Source organism: Gordionus sp. m RMFG-2023, chromosome 1 (assembly GCF_954871325.1).
Source record: "Gordionus sp. m RMFG-2023 chromosome 1, tfGorSpeb1-WG-v2, whole genome shotgun sequence".
Lineage (NCBI taxonomy): Eukaryota > Metazoa > Nematomorpha > Gordioida > Chordodea > Parachordodidae > Gordionus > Gordionus sp. m RMFG-2023.
In genome coordinates, this window is record NC_088775.1 from 87,095,385 (window position 1) to 87,121,891 (window position 26,507).

The 26,507-nt window shown below is 27.2% G+C and overlaps 1 protein-coding gene across 1 annotated transcript; it reads right to left on the reverse strand.

Annotated features, from left to right (window-relative positions):
• Window positions 1-1,803: 1,803 nt before the first annotated feature.
• Window positions 1,804-26,507, reverse strand: LOC135922498 (cathepsin B-like). The gene is made up of 8 exons (XM_065456860.1): window positions 26,347-26,507; window positions 26,086-26,307; window positions 17,471-17,595; window positions 13,089-13,219; window positions 10,945-11,043; window positions 8,857-8,973; window positions 2,154-2,369; window positions 1,804-2,056 (listed from the first exon to the last, which is right to left on the reverse strand). The coding sequence occupies exons 1-8, from the start codon at window positions 26,473-26,475 to the stop codon at window positions 1,887-1,889; spliced, it is 1,209 nt and encodes a 402-aa protein (XP_065312932.1). The 5' UTR covers window positions 26,476-26,507; the 3' UTR covers window positions 1,804-1,886.

The following is a 26,507-nucleotide window of genomic DNA, read 5'->3' on the forward strand; positions in this document are numbered from 1 at the left end:
TAAGTTATTTAAAATTTGTTTTTATCAAGGGTTTTATATTTTAATTGTTGAACATAATTTATAAATAATTAAATATCATTCGTTCCAACTATCTAAGCTTCATCTCTTCCATTGAATAACCTTCCATTTTCCAAGCTTCATTTTTTTTATCCCCTATCCTTTCCCGTAAATTATATTTCTACAATTTTTCACCTTTATTTATTTTACCTTTTTAAAAAATTAAATATTTGCTAATATATTTTGACATCATATCATATCAGTAAATATTCAAATAAAGTATCCCATGACCGGAAAAAAAAAAGAATTATTTTATATTCATTAATTTCAAACATGGCTAATATATATTGTGTAGAAAAACATTTAGTATCTATTAATTAAATTTGTATTCATTAAGTTATGAACGAATGTGAACGCGTTCCTTTTTCTGAAGGTGAACGTTTAATATGAACGCGTTCAATATTTGTGGATGAACGTTGAACGGGAATGTGTTTAATTTTTTAGAAATATTTACAGCACTCGTAAATATCAATTCCTAGTAAATCATAACTATTAACATTTTACTTTCATGAAAAAAACTCATTTACAATTTTTTTTATAAAATATTAAACTTTTTTGTTTAAAATTAGTATGTGACAGAAATTACTTTTATAAAATAAGTTTTTATCTATAAGGAAGACTTTTCTAGTGTATTAAAAAATACATAATTTATTTTTGGAGAAAACATGGAGTCATTTTTTTACATTTGTTCCTTCCTGAGGATCACCCGAAATTAAAAGTCTCCTTAGCTCTGAGTCCAAATGCACTGATTGTGTCAGAAACAATGGAAGTTAGAGTAATATTAGGAATGTTAATATATTTATTAATTTTCTAATTTCCACTCTAATTAAGGAATAAGAGCTAAAGTATAGTGCAAACCTAACAAAATATGTATAATCGTAGGATAGCGGGATTCCCCTGCATCATGGAATAAATGTCATTCCTTCTGGTCTGACATAGTCCCCAAGAACTTACAGGTTTCAAAATTGATGGAATATTGGCTGAACGGATAGTTCAAGCAATAATAAAATTTACTGCTTGGTGGCGTGAATGGCTGCCTTTAGAGAAGCGACAGTGAAGAGGCTGATGACCTAGATTGACAACAGAGAGCTGGCAAAGTTTGCTAGATGAGGGTGTAACGATATCACAACCTAAATGAAGACATATTTCTATCCGAAGTTCTTTGTTGAAAAGAACCCAATCATAACCTGTGTTGAAATGTTTTGATGCTAGAGAATTACTACTTTGATTTATTAAGAGGAGGGGGGGGGGATCAATACTTTGAATTACAAGGGAAGAGATATATGGGTTAAAGATCGAGAAAATGCCCTACAAAGCAGCGAGAGAAAGGAATTCAACGGTATGCTGGATTAAAAGTAAGGGCCAAGAATGTTAACATAATTACTTCGAACTTAAATTTAATATTTATTATAAAAGGTAATAATATACAACATTTAAATATTTTTCATGCCCCCTTAAAAAAACATTGTGCATTGGGGGTAAAAAAATTTTAAATGCTAACGTGAGTGGGGAAAGCCTTGGATAAAAAAAAATAAAGCCAGCGCACACCCATACTTAATATATAATAATATAAAGTTTTTTAAAAAAAATTTGTTACAAAAATGTAAATATACAAAATAAACTGTCTAAAAAAATATATATATAATATAATTTGGAAAAGCCAAAAGAAGTAAATATTATAATATCAAAAATAAAATAAATATCTGTATAATATATTATAGAAAAATTTGAGAACGTATCTATCTATATATCTCTATATATATATATTATATAAATTTGATAAAAATTTTGTCTGGTGAAGCTAATATAAAAAAAATGCATAAATTTTGTTAGGCAAAATTGTTCTCAAGTAATTTTTTAAAAAAATCCTCGATATAATTTTTAAAAGACAGTCGAATAAATTTATCGTTCTGGATCTCTCCTTTCTGATTCTGATTATTGGTTTCGGGATCAGCGATTTTGTTACGTTTCATAATGAGGCTATTATGGTTTTTGGAAGCTATAGAAATATTTATAAATATTAATAAGTATAATAATAATAGGTTATCGAATTAATGCAGAAGCAAATAAAACTTTAATAAAAAATCAATTTTTACCCATTTGTCTTTCGGTGTTAGGGAAACCAGCATATATCATTTTTTCGATTCCGCATTCATTTTCCCCCCTTAAAATCTTGAAAAATCCTTTTTCCCCCCAATCGGCATTCCAGCTATTAACCGCCAACCAATAGGGAGTGCTATCTTCCACACCCCATCCTATAATTTTTACAGCATGGCCGCCCAATGAATTCCCAGTCTTGTGTTTGTAAACTCCTGGTGTGAACATATAAATAAAAATTACGATTTAAAAAAAAAATAAGTTAGACTTGTAAAGCTTAATCATCTCAACTAACTGTTACTTTGTAAATGTAAACCTTTTCCATACTACATAAGGTATATCTGTAGCTATGCAAATTAATCATAAATCATTAGGATTGTGCCGATTTTTCACCGATCCGATATTTATATTGAATTATTTACCATCTATCTTTGTATCAATGTCATAAATATATCAATATTTTCTACTTTAAAAAAACCAACTAACTTTCACGAAAGATTAAGTGTATTATATTATTTTTATTTTTCATAAGTTAATATCATTTAAAATATTTGCAATGTTTATGGGTGAAATGTGGTGTTGTTAAACGCTCCATTTAGCCGATTTTTTAAAGGGCCAAATCAAAATTTTAACCAAATATTATTACCTATTCATCGAAATTTTGCCAAATAAAAGTCCAAACCTTTCTGATATAAGAAAAATCAATAAGCATGAATTTACTCTTGGACAAAATTTTGAGTTAACTGTTTTTAAAAATATGCCAAATCGAGACGTTTAGGAACACATTGAATGTGGCTTGTTAGGTATTATAAAAATCCTTTTCAGATAACATAACAGAAAATTAGCGTAAAATTTTAAACTAATTTATAAATTAAAAAACAAATTATATTAATATAAATATACAATTATATAGTGTTGTTGTGTTGTTAATTTGCTTGGTCATAAAATTTATGACCCAATTTTATGGTCAGGCCTGCTCTGAGCACGAACCCGTGGTTCAGAACCAGGTTATTTAAAATTTTCCATAACATAATTGTCCTTTAACAATCTGCATGCGTTTGTTTTATATTTTTGAATTATTAATTATTATTTCAGTGATATATGTGTGATGTGATGATTTAATAAACATGTTGATAAAATTAAAAATAAAAACCCATCGAGATAAAAATATGTTTGTAAGAAATAATTAAAATAACTAACACATTTTTACTTTTAAAAATTTGAAGTTGAAAGAAAATGTTGAGATAGAGAAAAACATTAATATTCTTTAAAAACTTCCGATAATTTAACTTTAATTAAAATTTTTATTAATTCTTATTACACAAACCAAACTAGTGTAAATTGATTTTATATATTTTGACTTTAGAATCAGGAGAAATAGATGCTTTTTTATAACCCCCCCCCCCCCCCCATTTAAAAGTATTCTAAATATCCCATTCAAAGCTCGATATCAAATGTACTTATCCAAGATACATTTCTAAAATTATTTTAAAAAAAATAGCGATAAAATTAAACAAATCAGGCTAGAAAGTTCGCACCTTATTCTGAACTAAGATGGGGCAGAGCGATTAATTTATTAAGACAGGGCATGCTGAAACGTTTTAAGAAAATTTCCATGGCCCATTGACCGGTCTATAGTTTTGAATCATTTTTTTTAATACCGGAAATTATTTTATAAATCAAAAAAAACAAGAAAAGTATTTATATTTTGATTTAAATATTTTTTTAAAAAAATAATAATTTCTAATTTGTAAAATTGTTACTGGATGTATATAAAATGCTAATGTATTATTCATCTCAAATCAGGGTCTAAACCACGAATCTGAACTCCCTATCTAAACATAGTAATTACTTACTAATTGCTGGTTAGCGAGAGGAAAATATATCACAATAATATATTATAGTGATCTGCATCGGGCCTAATTTTTCAAGCGCGACCTACCAAAATTTATTTAAATATCGAAATTAATTTTTATAATTACTCAAAATAAAAGATATATGTTATATAGCGTGGTGTCTAGTTTCTATTTATAAAATTAAATATTTTAATTTTACATAAAAAAATTAAACATAAAATTGATAAATTTAGATATATTTTTAAAAAATTCCAAAACCTGACCTGACCTGGCCGGAATTTTTTTTAAAAATACTAGGCCCAACCCAGCCCGAACAGGATTTAAAAAAAAATAAAATAGGTCAGGCTTATCCGTTTGGGCCAGGCCTAATTTTTCAGATCTCTAATGTATTATATAAAATGCAACACTCTCGTTGGAAACAGTTATAATTATATATTTGATGAAAATTATTTTATTTCATTTTTTTTTAAAATTTCGGAATAAAAGGAAGCTTTTTCAACAAGTTTTTAATCTTTTTTTAACAGTTTGAAAAATAAAAAACACATTTGCTTCTAATTATAATGTTAAAAATTTGTATATCAAAAAATATTCGTAATTAATACCATCATCATCGCATCATTAGTATTACAAATTTAAAACTGAAACAGAATATAAAATACAAAAATCAAATCAAACATATACTTTAAAACATAATATTAAATAATAATCTAGTGTTTTAATGTAATTATCTATTAAATTAGATGTTCAAAGATATAGATCGGATTTCCTTTTTGATATATCGTATCGTATATGAATAGAAGGTTGTAAAATCGTAATTAGTGAAATTAAGCAAAAGGCTTAAGTAATTACCTCAATTATATGAACTTTGTTTTGTTATTTGGTTTAAAGAAGTTTAAAATTACAATTGTCACTTTATAAAAGTATTATAAATTTAATTTAAGTTAAATTACCAGAAGTTTTTAAGAAATAATAATGATTAAATTTTTTTAAATGAATTGAATAAAAAAAATTTCTATTAAGAAAATAATAATTAATTAACTTAACTTCAAAAATATTAAACAAAAGGAAGTTTTATGATCCCCCAAAAAAGAATTTTTATTTTTAAAAAATATATATAGGAATAAAAATAAGTAGAATTAAAAAAGATAATTTATTTCAAATATTAAAAGTTTTCCTCTATAATTTTTCACGCTTTTATTATATATATATCAGAGACCTGCAGGCCCGGCCCTAAACCTGGCCCGGGCCGTTTTTAAAATTTTTTAAATATACCCGGGCCGGGCCTAAAAAAACTTTTTTTAAACATATCCGGGCCGGGCCTAAAAATTTTTTTTTTTAATACATCCGGGCCGGGCTGGGCTTAAAATTGTTAAACCCGGGCCGGGCCTTAATATTTTTTATAAAAATTTTTACATTATGAGTTAATGGTTATAAGATTATATTATATTATAGTTATGATTAATATAATATTGGGTGATGGTTAGTTAACACTACCTAACAACCCACAGATCGATCTAATTATTAATTTCCTGCAAATTTATTCAAAGTATTAATATATTTTTTTATAATTCATATCTAAATTTTTACAACATATTTTACCAAAACAATCAAATAAAGGAATATCTTAAATAAGCCCCAATATTCAAGTATTATTAATATATTTTTTTATAATTCATATCTAAATTTTTAGAATATATTTCACCAAAACAATCAAATAAAGGAATATCACTTCTTTGTATTTGATTTTACTTAATATAAAGCATTTTTTAATTGAAAAATTTGTTTTACACAAGTATCATTTTATTTCTCTTTTTCTCTGTCCCAAATTCAAGCAATTACGTATGTAGTCAGGGACAGATCGCAAAATGACGGAAAACTATATAAAATATTATATTAAATTACAAGAGGGTCAGGAAGTAAATGAAATACCATCGACCAGTCAAATTACGACTGTTGTTAAACAAACTGAATCGTTTTATGACAAATGGGGCGATGGTAATTCTGGTAATATGTCAATACCCGATGATGAATATTATAATTACATAAATAAAAAAATAGATGAAACATTTAAGGTGGATAATTTGTTAGAGTGGTGGGCGGCATGGCAATTCCTGCTTTAAGTGCAAGCTGTGAGCGGAATTTTTCCACTACTGGGAGAATTCTTGAAGAAAGAAGAAATAATCTTCAACCTGAAAAGGTAGATATGCTTCTCTTTCTTCATGATAATTTGTGAATTTTTAATATCTTTCTTGAGTATAGGTTTCATCAATCATGCTGGTTTTTTACTTTGCAAACTGTCAAATATTTATTGCATTTATTATATTTACCTTGAGTCATGAAAGTTTTTAATCCAACATTTTTCATTATTTTTTTTTACAATATTATATAATACAATTATCTTCTTTTGTTAAAAATTTATATTATAAAATAAATTATATTAATATTGTGCAATTAGATTATATTTTCAAAATACTATTTATTATACATGCATTTTTTTAAATAGCGATTTATTTTTATTTTATAAATTAAATAGTAAATTAAATACAATATATTATATTCTCAAAATATTTTCCATTTTTATAAATTAAATATTAGTTTTGTTTTTTTTAAATGTAATATAAAATATAGTATATGACAAATATTATTACCATTTTTATGAATATTAGTTTTATTTTTATAAATGCAATATAAAATATAGTATATGCTCAAAATATCCATTTTTATAAATAACAGTTTTATAATTTTTATAAATTCAATATAATTTTCTCAAAATATTAGCTTTTTACATGTATTTTTTAAATAATAAGCAATAATACTCGCTGAAAGATATGGTAAAATACCTCATATAGGTGAATTGAATTTTTGTATATACCAGGTCGAATATAATTTTAAAAAATTCCGAGCCGGGCCTGAAATTTTTAAATCCGGGCCGGGCCGTAAAAAATTTTTTTAAAAATATTCGGGCCGGGCCGTAAAAATTTTTTTTCAAAATATCCGGGCCGGGCCTAAAAAATTTACAATCGGGCCGGGCCGTGCAAATGGTATCTCTGCAGGTCTCTGATATAACTTAAATTTTTTATAATAAAGATATGTGTACCAATCTAGAAGATGAGGATGAATGGTCTGAGTCTGATTATTTTATCAATAATGGACAATCAACCTCAACACCGATAACACCTGTAAACATTCCAAGCAAGGAATTTTCATTATCTCAGTCAATAGGACAAGAATTGGTTGTTTCATTTTCTGGGGATTCTACACCATCCAATTTAGTAGATATTAAAAATTCTTTCGCGCTGACTCCCAAGAAGTCGAGGAAGAGGTGCCTCTATTGCACTGCAATATACAGCCATACTACCTCTAAAAGTATATTACTTTTTATTAATTTTTGGAGTGCCTTTATTTCCTCATAAAACATTTTGTTACATTTTCTTATCAAAAAATATTTTGCATATCATATTTGTAGTATTTTTGACATATATTTTGGTATTATCGTTAACATTTATTAGAATTTAGCCAAAAATTAAACTTTCTATTTGTATTTATCATAAAATCTTATTTTTGCGTATGAAATTGCACAAAATAATAAAAGAAACATTTTACAGAAATTCAAAAATATTAAATAAAATATTTACATAATAATATTTTCATTTTTTGTTAAGCTAATCTGAAGAAACACCTCAAGTCCGTGCACTCGAAGATATTTACTGAATTATCACAAATATCAACCCAAGATACGATGCCCGGGATTAGAAAGCCACTCATACATGAGAATCTAAATATGAACAAACTTATATTAAACTTTTTAATAAAAACAAATAGTCCACTAAGTTTAGTGGATAATGAATCATTGAGAAAATGATGTATTATGCAAATAGCCATCTCAAGTTATGGTGTAGACAAACATCCAAAAATTTAGATAAAATATATGATATGGCCAAAAAACAACTAATAAAAAAATTTAATAATTTTAAAAATAAATTTGCCTTAACAACGGACATCCCATATGGGTTCATCTTTCTATTCATTAACACTTCACTACATCAACGATGACTGGAATATTATAAACATTGCCCTAAATTTATTATCGTTCCCCCATCCACACACGGGGGATGATAGATATATCATCGCTTATGATAACCTCCATGCATGATTTCGAATTTAAAGATAATATAATATCAACTGGTAATTTATTTTTCTAAGTTGTATTTTAGCCATATCATAAATTTTTCCTAAATTTTTGGATATTGTTTGTCGACAACAAAGTTTAAACTGAATATTTGTATGATATATCATATATATAATTCATTATCTACTAAACTTAATGGACTATTAGTTTTTATTAAGAAGCTTAAAATGAGTTTGTTCATTTTAAGATTCTCATGTATAAGGAACTTTCTAATCCTGGGTATCGTATCTTGGGTTGTTATTTACGATAACTCCTTAAATATAGTCGAGTGCAAGGACTTGAGGTGTTTTTTCAGATTAGTTTAACAAAAAATAAAAATATTTTTATGTATTTAATATTTTATATAATATTTTTGAATTTCTGTAAATTGTTTCTTTTATTATTTTGTGGGTCTGTGCTCTGGATTGGTGCTCAGAGCTGGTTTGGTCGATTTCTAGACCCAAACCCAGGGTCTGGGTTTTACACAACCAATCAATTAACAACACTACAATTGTATAATAACAAAAAACAATAAAAAAATTATCGGTGCCAATCTGATTTGATATTAAATATCGGCAACAGCCCTATATATCATCAAAAGAAAATTATGATATTAAAAAAAAATGGGATCATAATTTTATGTAAAAGTATAATATAGAAGATAGTTTGTTAAAATACCCGATTTATATTGCAAAAAATCTTCGTAAACAGATAAAGCAGCTTCTACCGGCCCGTATTGCATAATTTCAGATTGTATTTGTTTAGGATTGGAATCCACCTCATATACCTTTTTAGCTATATAAAAAGAGTATATTATTATTATTATTATTATATTTTTTTTAAAAAAATTACATTTATAAGAAGAAAAAAAATATTTGTTAAAAATTAATAATTGAATGCGAATCAATTTGTGCTGCCAAAATTAAATTTGAAAAAAAAATGACACTTTTATAAATTTGATAAAAAATTCTGACAAATGATAACGTGATATTTGTTATTGGAAGAGATGTGAATTTTCAAATAATATAAGAAACGCAGAGGATAGCACATTGTATCCATCTTAATTATTATTTTTAAACAGTCAAATATTTAATATATAACCTCCCTAATCTATGAATCGTTTTTCTGTATTCTTAAACGTTAATTAAATTTTATATATCAACTTTCCTATCATTTGTTATAAAATTGAGGGAGGCTAAATAACCTACTGATAAATTTTCGATCTATCCGTCGAATCGCGATCCGGTCCGACCAAATCGAGTTCTAAATCGGTTTTTAGATTGAGATTTGGTTTGAAAAATAAAATATCTTTTCTGACCCCGTGCCCTCCCCCCCGCTTTGAAGGAAAAGGCCTAATTATTGATATTTTTACTAGTGTTATTAAAGATAAAATCTGTCGTTCTCGGGTCACCAATAGGAGGATCTACAGATAACCAAATTTTTAGAAACAGTCTAATTGTTCTTTATTACAGGGTTTGGAATTTAAACTTCATTTAGCGAATTTTATTTTAACAGAAACTTAATCGAAAACCGATTTTCTAAAAAATTTCCGAACTTATCCCAGGTTCAATGAGTTGTGCTTAAATCGGTCCAAGTTTGGTCTGTGGTCTCAAAATGCCCATTAAATTTCTCCCTGCTTTATTAAAAAGAAAAAATTGTAAAGCATTTACCTTCCCATCAGGCGTTTTATACTTCAAAAATATTTTAAAAAAATTTTTAATACCTAAAATTTTACCAATACAGCTGGTTACAAATCACCTTTCCAATAAAATCCGGCGGACTTGACTTACAATAACCATTATTTTTATTTTCCTCTTTATTAAAAAACAAAAATCTCATTCTTAAATTAATTAAATATAAATCCAATTGATAAGTATATAAAATATGTAAATCACTTATTTTATAATAATAACATTAATCCATTCATATAATACAAATATATTATCGAACATAAAAATCAAGACGCCATTTTATCGGATCGGAAAATTTTATGATATTGACCGATAACCGATATTTAAAAATAAAAGGATTTTTAAAAAAAGGCCCAATCCGATAAAAAATATAGTTACATCCTTAGCAAAAAATCAAATTTCTGACTAGTCATCAAACGAAGGAGAAACATCTGGTTAGCCCATCATTCTCGAAGGGTTAGTTACTAGAAATTAGAGATCTTCAAAGTTAGGCCCAGCCCGAGTCCGGCCGGGCCGGGTTTTCGCCTAATTCTATTTAAATAATTTGGTTCGGGCCGGGCCTAATATTTAAAAAAAATTCGGGCCGGGTCGGACCTTGGAAATTTAAAATCTAAATTTATCAATTTTATATTGAAATTTTTATGTAAAATAAAAATTTTTGATTTTATTTATTGAAACTAAACGACATATAACATATGTCTTTTATTTTGAGTAATTATAAAAATTAATTTCTATATTTAAATAAATTCGGGCAGAGGCCAGGTCGGTAAATTTTTTTAAAAAAAATTTCGAGTTTGGGCCAAGCCGGCAAAACTTTTTTAAAAAAATTTGAGTTCAGGCTGGGCCGGCAAAACTTTTTTAAAAAAAATTTCGGCCCGGGTCGGGCTTGAAAAATTAGGCCCGATGCAGATCACTACTAGAAATATATAAATTTACTTATTTCCTATCTAAACTATATTTTTATACTTAATAACAAAAATTGGTATAATAAACCTCAACAATGGGGCATATCGTGTAATGTTAGTTAATAATGTTACAAAAAAAAATAATCTTTATAAAATAAATAAAATTAAACCAAAATGTTTGTCATCCTTGTAGGTCACGTTATAGCTTCTCTCGCATTGAGTTCGGCATTTCGGAGTCTCAACTATTTTACCGCACGGTTTGTAGATGCCTTTATATACGTGAAACAAAATAAACAAATATGAGTATATTTTTATATAATACAAAAACCAAATCAAAGTAAACATCACTTTATACAGGCTAAGGTCATTCCAGAACGTTCTAGCGCATAACCCTGCATTCACAGTTAACGGGTAACCCCTTATTTTTAGAGTTGGCGTGAATTCGCGCTAACTACAAATGAGGGTTAATGTTAAAAGATTGCGAGGCGAAAATCTGGCGTTATTTTAATAAATTTTTTAAATATAACATTTGTGCCATGTTGCATGGATAAGTGCCCCATTCCCTTATAATTGGAACGGGAGAGTATGACATAGTAACGGTCATTAGAATCGTATGGTAGCCCCCCCCTCTCACAATTTTTTTAATTTAAATTTATATCTTTAAACTTCATTTAAAAAAAAGATGCGCTTAATTGATTATTTAAGAATTTTGCGCCGAGTCAGGCTAAAAAAAAATTGAATTTTGGCTTAATTAACGAAGACATTTCAAGGCCTAATCTTTCTTCTTTTTTTTCAATCTTGAAGATAATAAGTAAACGTACAAAGGGATTGCTGTAAAAAGTAACACGGTTATAGACATTTTTGTAATATGACTTGTAAATATATTTATAAGTGTAATGGAAAATATGATTTTTTTTCTAAAAGACACATGCAATTCAAGAACAAAGTGTAGAACAATTACTAGAATCTGTTAGCATTCTTCAAAAAGAACGTTACACCCAACACCCTAAAAATATTTCTCACTTTCTACCTACCTTAAAGATGTATATGGAGACAAACGAACCTCAATTCTTATGCCATTTAAAATATAAGGAATTCTCAACAAACACCAGCATGGATTTTTTTTTAAATTATATTATTTTGATGATTAAAATTAAAATCAGTGATAGCCAATAGGAGAGTGAGAATTAAGGGATTGAAAGTTGATTCTCTTTTTGAGGCGGTAAAATTACCAACAACAGTAGGGGTTGGTTAAAACAGTATATTTGACTTTCTTGGTTATTGATTACTTTTATGTTACGAGTACTATAAAATATAGCCCCCTCTCTCCCATTTCTTAAATCTAATAAAATTCAGTTATTAAAAACATTTCAATAAATATTTATCTAACAATATGTCAATTCTCTCCCAAAATCATATTTCAGCCTCATCGTGACAGGGGAGTGGCAACGTCTATTGGAGAAAGGGTTCCCTGTGGTCTGGGCCTAGAATAGGATCACCGTCTCCTCGACGGGGTGTAAAAAACAACCTAAAGGGGTTGATGTCAGAAAGGGTATCCGATTGTAAAAACCTTGCTACAAAATTTCCTAATACCATAACAATATTTCAATTAATATGATCGTATTTTTTTTCTTCAAATATACATGTAAGAAGCCTTCTCAGATCAAGAAAGGATTACGAGAATTGTACAAAAACTTCTTCTATTTTTTCCTCTTATTTTTAGACGTAATTCATTTTGGTATTAATAAAAATAATTGTTTACTAATTTTTTAAAATTTATGAGTTTTTGGAAAATTAATAAAATTGGGGTAATGGATAATAACGGAGCATTATTTACCCGAAAATCACGTGACTCAAGTCGAAAACATGAGTCGAGTTATTGCGACTCCAAGTCGCAGTCGCAATAACTGAGGCTATTTAACAACACTTGGCCACGAGCAGAAAAATATCGGTTTCGCGGTTTCTAATCCAGATATTGAAATTTTAATTTCTGAGAGATTTTATTGGATGAATATTAAATTTCTTTTTATTAATACATATTTAATGATATTATGATTTTTAAAAAAAATAATATCCAGTTTGGTAAACCTGTTTATAATTTTCAAAACGCTCCTCTTTAAATTTTATTATAATACAGCCATCAAACAGATTTTCTAAAACGCTCAAATACTAGAACATTCTGGCATGATCTTATCCATATCAACTTAATATCCGATAAGGGATTCACCCCCTCTTTATAAAAAAAAATATGTCTTAAGGTTCCCAATTTAAGTCAATCTAACATATAATTGGTTATATTATGGTGCTTGTCTACCCGTAGTTTGATGATCACAATGCTGTATTTCGTAAGGTAGGCAACCCTGATTAGATCCGTACTGTCCCCCGGTCACTAAGCCGTTTGACTGATAATAGTTCCAAGCATCGTCTATATGACCTCCTTCACATCTGCACCATTCACAATAAAATAAAATATTTTATAAGGACCCATGTTGTTTATTGAATAAATATATATTTTTGACAATGATTATGAATAATAAGTCTAAAAATTATATACCTTTAAAAAATCAAATTTATTGTTGGCATGTCTCAACTTGCAAAACAGCCTATCAAAATATTCAAAATGAGTTTTTTAAGGGGCATTTATGGGTTTATTAATTTGTATGTATTCTATCATATTTTAAAATGCTCGCAAGTTATTATCAAATATATCTTATTTATAAATATGCTATTTAAAATTTATTCACCGACGTTTTAAGTATTATTATTAACATTTTTCAATAATTTTTAACCTTTTTATTGCTATATATTTTACATTTTTTTTTAAAAAAAAAACCCTGTATTAAATCACCTCAAATTTTAAGAGAGACATTTTGTCCAATGACGTATTTATATATATTATTTTATAGTTAATGAAAAGTGAGGATTTGAATTTTGTGTTTAACGCATCGCGATCAAATAGTACGTTTCCCGGGATGTCCTAATTTCGTTTTCATTGATGCTACAGTGATGGCACAGCCTCTTTTAGTATTTTCCCCATGGGATTAAAAATCATTTGTGTTGTTATTGTCAAATAATATTTAAATGTTTTGTAATTTTTAATCAATATTTTATATGTTTATATTTTTTTACTGACCCGAGGCGTTAATTTTATATTATAATTATGTTCAATTAATTTTAACAGTTTGTATTTTACCGTCTGATGCGATGTTTTGCCATATAAAAAGACATAATTTACTTTTTATAAACGATCTTTTTGATTTATAAACCAAAATTTGTGATAGGATTCGGGTACAATAATAATTATTCCAAATCTATTAATTAAAAAATAAATCTTTTCATAGGTTAGTTTTTAATCAGATTATTTATTATATATATATAAAGATTATTCTATTATTAAATATATCTCTAAATTCCCTCTCAAGAATAAAACATTATTATCAAAATGGATAAAAGGCAATCAATAGAAATAACTTCGAGCCCACCAAATATACAAAATTTTGTGGAACTCATTTTACCACTGATTGCTTTATACCGTCTGGACTTAGCAGTTTGAAGGAAGGATCGAAACCTACCATTTTCAATAAACCCAATCCTCTCCAGGATTGTGTGATTATAATACAAATATGTTATAATCTTAACCCCATGCAGCATAGTCATAAGGAGGAGAATCATATGGGATTAAGTTCCTGATTGATCTTTTTAAATAAAAAAAAATATTACTTTTTACACTAATGTTATTATATTTTTTAATGACCCCCCCCATTATATGTTAAAATAACCTAATCATTATTGCCAAAGCTAATAAAATATTCATATATTTATTCGTTTTAAATTATTTTTCAAAAGAAAACAAATATTCTGAGTAATAATATATTTACAGTCACAAACTCTACAGAAAAAATTGATCATACCTATACTGCTAATATCTATTCCTTAACCAAAAATGTTAAGCATAACTATTTTATAAAACAATAATAATCTTTATAATATTTTTTAAGAGAAAATATTGCAAAAAAATTGACAACCCTAAATAATCTGGAAATTGGATTTGGAGGAGAACCAGTTAGCCATGTAAGCCTTATATATTACAATGACTGTGTAATTTATTATTTTTCTGAATTTTAATATTCAATCTTTCAAAAAAAATCGACATTTAACATGATCAATTATGGGTTTCAAAGAACAATGCAAACTAAAGATAGTACAAGAAAGATCTTATATTTGCTAATTATCAAGATGGATCATATATACGCGGCCAATTTTATCAGTTTTATCAAGGAAGGTTAAATATTTAGATATATATATATTTAAAAATTAAGAAAAATAATTAGGGCCTCTTATAAGAAGATTATCGATTTAAAGTCTATTATGAAAAAATTCAAGACTAAATATTAGATATGTGGTGAATTACAGGCTTTCCTTTAACATTAACCTCTATCAAAACTCAATTAAGCAGTGGAGGCGTAAAAAATCCGCGGAGTAAAATATACCCAAGAAATGAAACAATTTGTCTCAACTGTTCATTTTTATTCCCCAAAAGTATATAATTATCTATTCAATTCTGCTTACCCTCAAAGCCAGCATTGAAAACTTGGAGCCGACACAAAATAAGGCCAGGTTTATCTTTATAACTAATAGTAAAAATATTTTGATTTAAGTTATTTTCGATTCTTCCTTCGAGAGGATTAAAAGTTTTCAATCATTTTCGAAAGTCCAATTATTCACCATATTAAGCCTTGATGAAATGTCAATTTGTCGTCATATACATTGGGATAAAAGGATTTCCATGGATGTGTCGATTTAAGCAACGGACCATCAGAATCTCTTCCTGAGACCACACAATCCATTTGTATTAATTAAAAATTTTGGACATTATAAAATTTTTCTTTAAATATTATTTTCCTTTAGTTATATTCTAATAAAAGTATTCTATAAAAAAAAGGGGGTAAGAAAAAATAAATAAATTTAAGAACCAAGAAATTGAAAAAATAAATAAATTTAAAAACCAAGAAATTGAAAAAGAAAATAAAGTTAAGAACTAAGAAAGATCCTATAAGATTTCTTAGCAGCATAATCATAGGACATACATCCAACAACATGTATACTTTTTCATCACAATTGCTTGGGTCATTAAAATAAGGAACACAATAATCAGGATCTAAAGATGCACGTTGGCACATTTTTTTTATTTACTAACAGACATGGCGCCAGTGTCATGTAGTAAATATAGCGCATTAGTCACCATATTTGCTAACATGTCTGCAGTAACATATGAAACTAAGAAGTATCCTATTGTAATCTTCCATTTCCCATTAAGACATGTCGCCATGAGAAAAGGAGATTGTGTGACCTCAGGAAGAGATTCTGATAGTTTGATTCCATTGTCTAAATAAAAATATCCATTGAAATCCCTTTTGTCCCAATGTATATGACGACGAATGGATATTTCATCAAGGTTTATTATGGTGAATAATTGGACTTTCGAATCTGATTGAAAACTTTTAATCCAATTGAAGGAAGCATCGAAAAAACATAAAATCAAAATATTTTTATTATTAGTTATAAAGATAAACCTTGCCTCATTTTAATTTGTCGACTCCAAGTTCTCAATGCTGACTCTGAAAGTAAGCAGAATTGATCCTGTGTAATTTACCTTTGGGGAATTAAAAATAAACAGATGAGGCAAATTGTTTCATTTCTGGGGTATATTTTATTTTCCGCGGATTTTGTAAGCCTCCACTGGTTAATTGTTGATAAATGTTAAAGGGAAGCCTGTAAAAAAAAATTCTAAACATCCTCCCCTTTACCACATTTAAAATTTTTAGTCTTCAATTTTTTCATAATAGAATTTAAATCGAATAATCTTCTGATTCCCTCTTATAAGAGGCTCATTATTTTTAATTTTTGAATATATATATCTTAATATTTAACCTTCCTTGACAAAACTGATAAATTCGTTGTGTATATATGATCATCTTGTAATTGGCAAGGATCATTCTTGTAAGATCTTTGGTTTGCATTGTTCTTTGAAAACCGATAATTGATCATGGTAATTGTTGATTGTTTTTGAAAGATATTTTCTCTTAAAAATTTTTTTTATATAATATAAAAACAATATTGTTATTTTATAATGAAGTAGTTTTTTAACATGAGAATAATTACTATATGAGTTACTGAAATGGTGGGTTCAACTGATTTCAAATGCATAATTAAGAAAGCATCGTCAGTCTGGATATTATTATATGTCATTCAATTTACCTTCCTGATTTATGAACCCCTACTGACAGTGACAGATATTATTAAAATGATAATATACAAGCTGAGATGAGATTATTCTTTTATCGTCTAGATAATCTTTAAGATTCTTAGAATTTAATAATAATAAAAAAATACATTATATTAGGTTACTAATCTGCTAACAAATTTTAATTCTACTCAAATATCATGGATGAAAATAAAATTACTAAGAAAAGCCAAGACCATTCAAAAATATATTTTAAATAAAAAACTAAGCATAAGATACATACATATAGGTAGTAAATTTTTTTTAAATAAATAATTCAAAAGGTTTATATATTTATATATATATAAATTTTTTAAAAATATTTAATCAATTTCTAAGTGATTAATTTTGTTAAACATTACAAAACCTTTTTTTAAAAAAAAATTTGATTTAAATCAAATTTATTTCCATACCCTAATCCGACTACTGCGCATCCATCACAACAGGCGAGCAAATCTTCGGCGGAAATGTGGGCGTTCAAGGCTCCGTTAGTGCTTATGCAAATCCTATCCGATATGGCTTCCACTGCTCCGAAGGCCTTTAAAATTGACAAAAAAAAAATAATAATTAAAATATTTGGGGACCGAATTAAATCGATCGGAACTCCTTACCTATTAAAGATCTATAAATATTTGTTGCGAAATATGATATTTTCCTAATTTAAACCCATATTAAGGTTTGAATTCGAACAAAATTTTTTAAACAATTTTGATATTTATTTCTCACTTTTAATTTTAAACTAATTAATACAAAAGGGAAAATTTTTTCAAAAAAAAGTTATAAAAAAATTAGCAAATTTTGAGCTTGCATATTTTAATCATTTTTCACATTTAAGTTTAGAAATTTTTAATTTCACCGATTTCTTTTTATATGAAGTAGACGTTAATATTTCAAAAGAAAATATATCCATTTTTTTACCAAGAGAGGCTTTTTACCCTAAAGTGGTACTTATATATTGTTAATTTCATGGCTTCTAGTAAATTTATAAACCTTAAATCTTATTTTATAAATAAATCTTTAAGCAATAAGTGTACAAGATTATAAATCCATTAGGAAAAAAAAAATAATTATGGTCTTTAGCATAAATAAAATTATAAAAATTACATCACACCAAAATAATAGTCGTTCATGCATCAAGGGCTAAAATTTCGTTCACGTGTTTCACGTGTTAACATAGCCATCCCTACCAATCGCTTTACCCCAGTTTAACAAAAAGTTTTTTAAAATTAATTTGACATCTGCCAGCGTCAGATTTACACTTTTAACAAACATTATTTCCAGAAACTAAAAAAGAATGGAGCCGCTCGGACCTAACGAAAATTCGGATCAAGCTCTCATCCTAAATTTCTTCTTTAGAAATCGAAATAATAAATAAGAATTTCTCTGCGATACAAGACAAAACAATTCGGGATTATTTTTAAAATTTCTTTGCGTTTTTAATATTGTAACCTAATTTAAACGCAAAGCGCAAACAATACATTTCAAACGGTATTATTACAAATTGATAACAGCAAAAATGGTTTTGACCTTCTCTTTTTTTCAAAAAACTCAATTAGGCATTACAATTTATAATCTTTTACAAAAATTCGGACCAGGTTTAACACTTAAAAAATAAGAGGCTTACAAAGAATACAATTTTATATTTAAAAATTAAAAAAAAATATATTATTACTAAAAAATTTTGGCTCTCGTTTATTATAATTTAGCGGGGAAAAAATTTTCGCAACAAATTATATAAAATTAGAGGTAAATGATGGATACGGCCTGTATTTTGTTCATTTTTTCATTTGTAAGGCACTAACAAATTTATTTATAATATTTAAAAATGTGATTTTTGGAAAGCGTGTGGTGGCCATGTCGACAAGAGGGTCGCTTGCCAATCCAATTGTTTTAAGTTTGAATCCCAGCAGGGATCATGTTTTATTCCGAAGCCAACTTGGTGATTCAGTCCATGGGTAGTAATATATAAGAGATTTGACTCGACCACTTAATTCCTTGAATTGTTATTTTGAAAATTGCTATATGTTGATTTGGAAGTATCTATCATTAACCTAAAATTCGTAAGCAAAATAAAAATCGTCCCGTTTCTTTCTAACGGAATCGTATCACTATACTATTGATTAAAAAAAAAATTTTTAAAGTAACGTAATTTTATAAGTTATCGTTACTCTGCATTCACGGTTACGTGAATTCGTGTCGAATAAAATTACAGCATATTTTATATACTTTGCCGCGAATTTTGGCTCGCCAGTTTGGGGTAAAGTAGTGTTGTTAAAAACTGAGTCAAGCCGGCTTAGCCCTAAACTCAGCCAGTTTTTGAGCCGGCCTGCTGAGTTGGCTTACTCGAGTCGGCTCAAGCCGAAATTTATTTATTTGTGATTAGTGTTGTTAAACGGCTGATCCAAACCCGCTTCTTGGCTTACTAGTGTTGTTAAACGGCTGAGCCAAGCCGGCTTCTTGGCTGCCATGCCAGCTTACTAAACTCAGTTAAATTTTGAATCGAAAATTTGACTCAGACTCAAGAGTTGACTAAAGCCTACTTTTAAGCCAATAATTGATTTATTTGTGATTAGTGTTGTTAAACAGTTGACTTTTAAAAAATATATATTTTAAGAAAATATTAAAAATAAAAAATATCTAAGATTTTTTTTTCTTTAATGCCGCTTCATCTATTTTACTTAAATACTTTTTATGTAATTTATTCAGGTAAAGAATGCATATATTTATATATTTTAAATATAATAAGAAAGCTGCAGTTATAAACCTGGCAAGGGCAACCCATACATCATTAATTTATCTCAAGTTAATAAAAATAGGATGCTGACATGTTTGATATAAATAATTAATTTTCTCCTTTAAAATCATAAACTAATATAATAAATTATATTTATAGTCAACCCTTAGTAATATAGAAGGGTAGGGGGTTGGGAAGAAATTTAAATAATTAAATATTTTTGTAATTAAAATCATAGGGAAAAAAATGAGACAGATATCAGGTGACCCCAATGAAGGATTTTACCTTCGTCAGCAGATTTCCCTGGAAATCTGCAGGTCCAATTTTATAAATATTTAAGCTTCTCTCGGATGATATGTACCCTCTTTTTTTTAAATACTTTCTCATAGTTCTTTTTTATGCATTAAATTTTTTTTTCCAATTCATTTTTTTAATATATATATATTTTTTAATTATGTTGTGTATATTTCTCATTGCGATTTAATATTTACAAAAAATTGTTTTATTATATTTTTAAAATTCTTGGTTAAATTTTTTCCATTTTTACTAATAATTTACTTAATTTGATATCCAATTTTTAAAAAAAAATAAAAAATAGCCACTAAAGTTATCTTCACTTATTTTTAACTAGAAATATTTATTTTAATTATTATAATAAAAACTATTAGGCCAAGATAAATCTAATATATGATAATATATTTAAATAATAAAGCTAACAAATATATTATTTGACCGTTCTTATGCAAGATTCTTTCCAACATACCTAAGGTCCATAAACCCTATTTGATTATTGAAATAAGATATTTTATATCAGCGCAAAGAACACATTTTTTCATAAAATTATTGATTTATTTGTATATTATAGTATAAACAAATATATAATATACTTAAAATTTATATATAAAAATCATCTTTTAAAGTTAAAAAATTAAATTTCCATGATTTTAATGACTCATTTAATTTTGTAAAAGAAATTCGATTTCTTTTTTTTGTCAATGTGTCAACCGCACATGAAAATACAGATGTTGATTGATGGGAAAAGAAATCTCTAGCCATCATTGCTAATTTGGGAAATCTTGTGCTGTTCAAACTCCACCAATCCAAAACATAGATTGTAGGTTTAGCAACAACCTCTCCAATATAATCTTCCATATCCTCTCTCGCTGGATCTGGATATTGATATGCTTCCCTTAAAAGCGAATTATAAAAATATATGATTAAATATAATAAATTTTTATATTTACTTTCTAAGGTCATTAAATATCGACACCAACATAATATTTGATGGATTAAGCTCGTTATCGATATCATAAACATTTAAATTTTCCGGATTATATTGGTTATATAAAATTATGAAATGATCCAAATATGTAACTTTATTAAGAAAAGTTGGTGTATATATTTTTTTTTATTCAGGATCCAGGAACGCACAGATATAATTTGCCAAAGTTGCTATATGTTCTGAATATATTTTGCATTTTTCTTTCATTTTAGAAGCCGCTTTTTTTATTTGAGTGCTTGCATTTGATATCTCTGTGCGTTCCAGTGACGTCATTATTGTATTAATGTATAATACAGATAAGCCTACCGTGGTTATTGTTTCTGAGTTTATTTCGTTTGTTATCTTATAAAATGGATATAAAAATGATTCGAGTTCCTTGAGAAAAATACTATCCTCATTGTTGATGTGGTACTCATCTTTAAATTTTTTGCAAAATTTAAAGACCGCATCAATATTCTAAAAATACAAAACATTATTAAAAAATAAAATTTATAATTAATAATTATACCTGATTGATTGTACGTATCATTAAATATTTACTGTTCCATCTGGTAGCCACATCTATTGGTATTTTCGTAATTTTATTTTTTAATAATGTTTTGTATTTTTAGAATATTGATACGGTCTTTAAATTTTTTTGATGATGAGTACCACATCAACAATGAGGATAGTATTTTTCGCAAGGAACTCGAATCATTTTTATATCCATTTTATAAGATAACAAAAGAAATAAGCTCAGAAACAAAAACCACGGTAGGCTTATCTGTATTATACATTAATACAATAATGACGTCACTGGAACGCACAGAGATATCAAATGCAAGCACTCAAATAAAAAAAGCGGCTTCTAAAATGAAAGAAAAATGCAAAATATATTCAGAACATATGGCAACTTTTGCAAATTATGTCTGTGCGTTCCTGGATCCTCGAATAAAAAAAAATATATAATAACTTTTCTTAATAAAGTTACATATTTGGATCATTTCAAATATTTATATAACCAATATAATCCGGAAAATTTAAATGTTTATGATATCGATAACGAGCTTAATCCATCAAATCTTATGTTGGTGTCGATATTTAATGACCTTAGAAAGTAAATATAAAAATTTATTATATTTAGTCATATATTTTTATATTTCGCTTTTAAGGGAAGCATATCAATATCCAGATCTAGCGAGAGAGGAGATGGAAGATTATATATATTGAAGAGGTTGTTGCTAAACCTACAATCTATGTTTTGGATTGGTGGAGTTCGAACAGCACAAGATTTCCCAAATTAGCAATGATGGTTAGAGATTTCTTTTCCCATCAATCAACATCTGTACCTAGTGAAAGAACCTTTTCACGTGCGGTTGACACATTGACAAAGAAAAGAAATCGAATTTCTTCTACAAAATTAAATGAATGTTTGTCATTAAAATCATGGAAATTTAATTTTTTAACTTTAAAAGATGATTTTTATATATAAATTTTAAGTATATTATATATTTGTTTATACTATAATATACAAATAAATCAATAAATTGTATGAAAAAATGTGTTCTTTGCGCTGATATAAAATATCTTATTTCAATAATCAAATAGGGTTTATGGACCTTAGGTATGTTGGAAAGACTCTTGCATAAGAACGGTCAAATAATATATATGTTAGCTTTATTATTTAAATATATTATCATATATTAGATTTATTTTGGCCTAATAGTTTTTATTATAATAATTAAAATAAATATTTCAAGTTAAAAATAAGTGAAGATAACTTTAGTGGCTATTTTTTATTTTTTTTTAAAAATTGGATATCAAATTAAGTAAATTATAAGTAAAAATGGAAAAAATTTAACCAAGAATTTTAAAAATATAATAAAACAATTTTTTGTAAATATTAAATCGCAATGATAAATATGCACAACATAATTAAAAATATATATATTTAAAAAAATGAATTGGAAAAAAAAAAAATTTAATGCACATAAAAGAACTATGAGAAAGTATTTAAAAAAAAGAGGGTACATATCATCCGAGAGAAGCTTAAATATTTATAAAATTGGACCTGCAGATTTCCAGGGAAATCTGCTGACGAAGGTAAAATCCTTCATTGGGGTCACCTGATATCTGTCTCATTTTTTTCCCTATGATTTTAATTACAAAAATATTTAATTATTTAAATTTCTTCCCAACCCCCTACCCTTCTATATTACTAAGGGTTGACTATAAATATAATTTATTATATTAGTTTATGATTTTAAAGGAGAAAATTAATTATTTATATCAAACATGTCAGCCTCCTATTTTTATTAATTTGAGATAAACTAATGATGTATGGGTTGCCCTTGCCAGGTTTATAACTGCTGCTTTCTTATTTTATTTATAATATATAAATATATGCATTCTTTACCTGAATAAATTACATAAAAAGTATTTAAGTAAAATAGATGAAGCGGCATTAAAGAAAAAAAAATCTTAGATATTTTTTGTTTTTAATATTTTCTTAAAATATATATTATTTAAAAGTCAACCGTTTAACAACACTAATCACAAATAAATTAAATATTGGCTTAAAAGTAGGCTTGAGTCAACTCTTGAGTCTGAGTCAAATTTTCGATTCAAAATTTAACTGAGTTTAGGGATAAGCTGGCATGGCAGCCAAGAAGCCGGCTTGGCTCAGCCGTTTAACAACACTACTAAGGAAGCGGGTTTGGATCAGCCGTTTAACAACACTAATCACAAATAAATTAAATATTGGCTTAAAAGTAGGCTTGAGTCAACTCTTGAGTCTGAGTCAAATTTTTGATTCAAAATTTAACTGAGTTTAGGGATAAGCTGGCATGGCAGCCAAGAAGCCGGCTTGGCTCAGCCGTTTAACAACACTAGTAAGCCAAAAAGCGGGTTTGGATCAGCCGTTTAACAACACTAATCACAAATAAATAAATTTCGGCTTGAGCTAACGGCTTGAGCTAATGGCTTGAGCCTACAGCTTGAGCTAACGGCTTGAGCCAACTCCTGAGCCAACTCCGCCGTAATGAGCCGGCTTGAGCCTGAGCAAATTTTTTGGCTACGACCTCGAAGTCGGAGCCGATATAAGTCGGCTTTTTAACAACACTAGGGTAAAGTTACATGGTTTTTTGTTGGCCATGATTCGCGCTTATGAATGAGGAGTTATGATGGATTGATAAATCTGATGGACTGAGAGCTGAGGTTAAGAAATTATTGGTGTAAAACTATTTATTCATTATAATATAGTAGGAAACTGTTTAATTTGGAACATGGTTTTGAGTATATTTTTGTCCAACTAGGACAGTTACCTTATTTATCAAGACTTGAATTAATAAGAATTTGATAGGTACCCTATTTTTTTGGTAAAATTAGGGAGTTGCCTAAATTAGACAATTTTAACTATATAAATATATTATATATTGATTGCCAAGCTTTGCTGATCAAAAACCCTTTTTTTCTTATTTGAATTTATGGAACCAATGTCAAAATGTGATAGTTGTTATGCTTTTTAAACAAATGGTCAGGGGAAATATATTTTTCCCCAAAATCAGTTGGCATGCTAGAAATAAATAAACAATAATTGCTTGTGAACCTGAAAGCTTAAAAACAAAATGCAGTTCTTATTTGTCCATTTATATATTAAATATTTAGAGATGAGCAAAAGTAGACACAGCCTGTACCCAGATTTGATGGAATTCATGCCAATCCTATTTTAAAAAATAGACTCTATTTCAATTTTGTGCAAATATAATATAATTTAAAGATTTTTCAAAAAATACAAGGCACCAATATTTTTAATAAGTTTGAAGAATTCAATTTTATTTGAATGTAGGAAACTAGGAACCATGCCATAACTCTTATTTTTGGCATTATATTGAAAAAATAAAAATCAATTTTTAAAGAATTTTTTATATTAAACTAATTAATAAAATGTAGAGTTAATAATGTAAAAATATAATTTTTTTTTTAAATCACATAAAGTAGGCAGATATAAAACAATTTAGAAGATATATTTGATTATAAAGTTTAAAAACTTGATAATACTAAGTGTAAAAAATAAAACTATATATGTAATGTATATATGATAATTCCCATTTACACAAATAGAACTTGGAATAAAGATTCATCTATACTTAAAATAACTCAATGTATTCAAAAAAAACTAATTATAAATTGAAATTATTACTTATTAAAAAAAATATGTGATTAGTTACTAATGCATCATAGGCAGTCTTATTGGGATCAATAAAAAAAAATTGTTCACAATCAAGCCAAACTGGGCAATTTTAAAAAATCGGACCAGGCTAAGCCTAAACATATCAGATCAATATTAACAATATAAAAATAGGCAATAGATGTAACATATTAATAGTAATATTAGACTAGAATGTTCTATTCTAATATATTATATATAATTTTAAATATATTTAAAAAATGTATTAATATTATTTAAAATAGAATTAGTTAATATAGTTTCTCAGCTATATTATTATAGATATTCTCAAATAAGAATAGGTATTTATTCATTTTGTAAATGTAAAAATATATAGAGTGTGCAAACAGATTCTATTAGTACATACATACATTTTGATAGGTTTAGTATATTTTAGCTACATTTCATTTTTTTAACAGAAGCAAAAGTTTTTAATTTTAATAGCATGCACAAGTTATATTAACCCTAAAATATTAAAGGTAGCCAATAAAAATCAGGCAGCAAGACCTTGAGGATTCTTGGGCTGGGTAATTCATTGGCCAGTCAGGCACTAATTTTGTAAAGCTTATAAGAATATTTTACTCATAAATAATTCCTTGGGTGGGCCAGATTACTTACATAAAATCACTCAATTGATTAGGCAAAAATTATTATGAGTGATGAGAAAAAAGCATTTAAAATAATATATTCACAGGATGGTAAAAAAAAAGGCAATGATTTACTATATAAATTATATTTAATTATAATTTAAAATAATTATAAGCTCATCTATTTAATTTTCATATATTAGCAAATTTCATATTACCCAACAAGATCCACAAGCTCCTTGATCTCTAACCTCTTGGAGTGTGGGACAATGTGGCCATTGTTTTCTACTGTCAAATTCTTCAGGCAAATTTATCTTATCTTGATCATGATATTGAACTTTCATGTTGTATAATTTAGATTTAGTGGCATTTAATTTGACTCCCATAAGTCTCTTAATAAGATCATAATCCCAACTTTGAAAATTTGGGGTAGATGTAGCCTGTTTATACATATAAAGCATGTTATAAAAACTAAAAACTTTCCAAGTGGTATTAAGATTATTTATATGATCTGCAATTTGAATGGCCCGTGATCCATAATTATTTTCTGATTTTACACCATTGAAAAACCCATATATAAATGCAGCGTTTAAAATGAAATTTATCATTTCAAAAAATAAAAATATATAATATGGGTGAA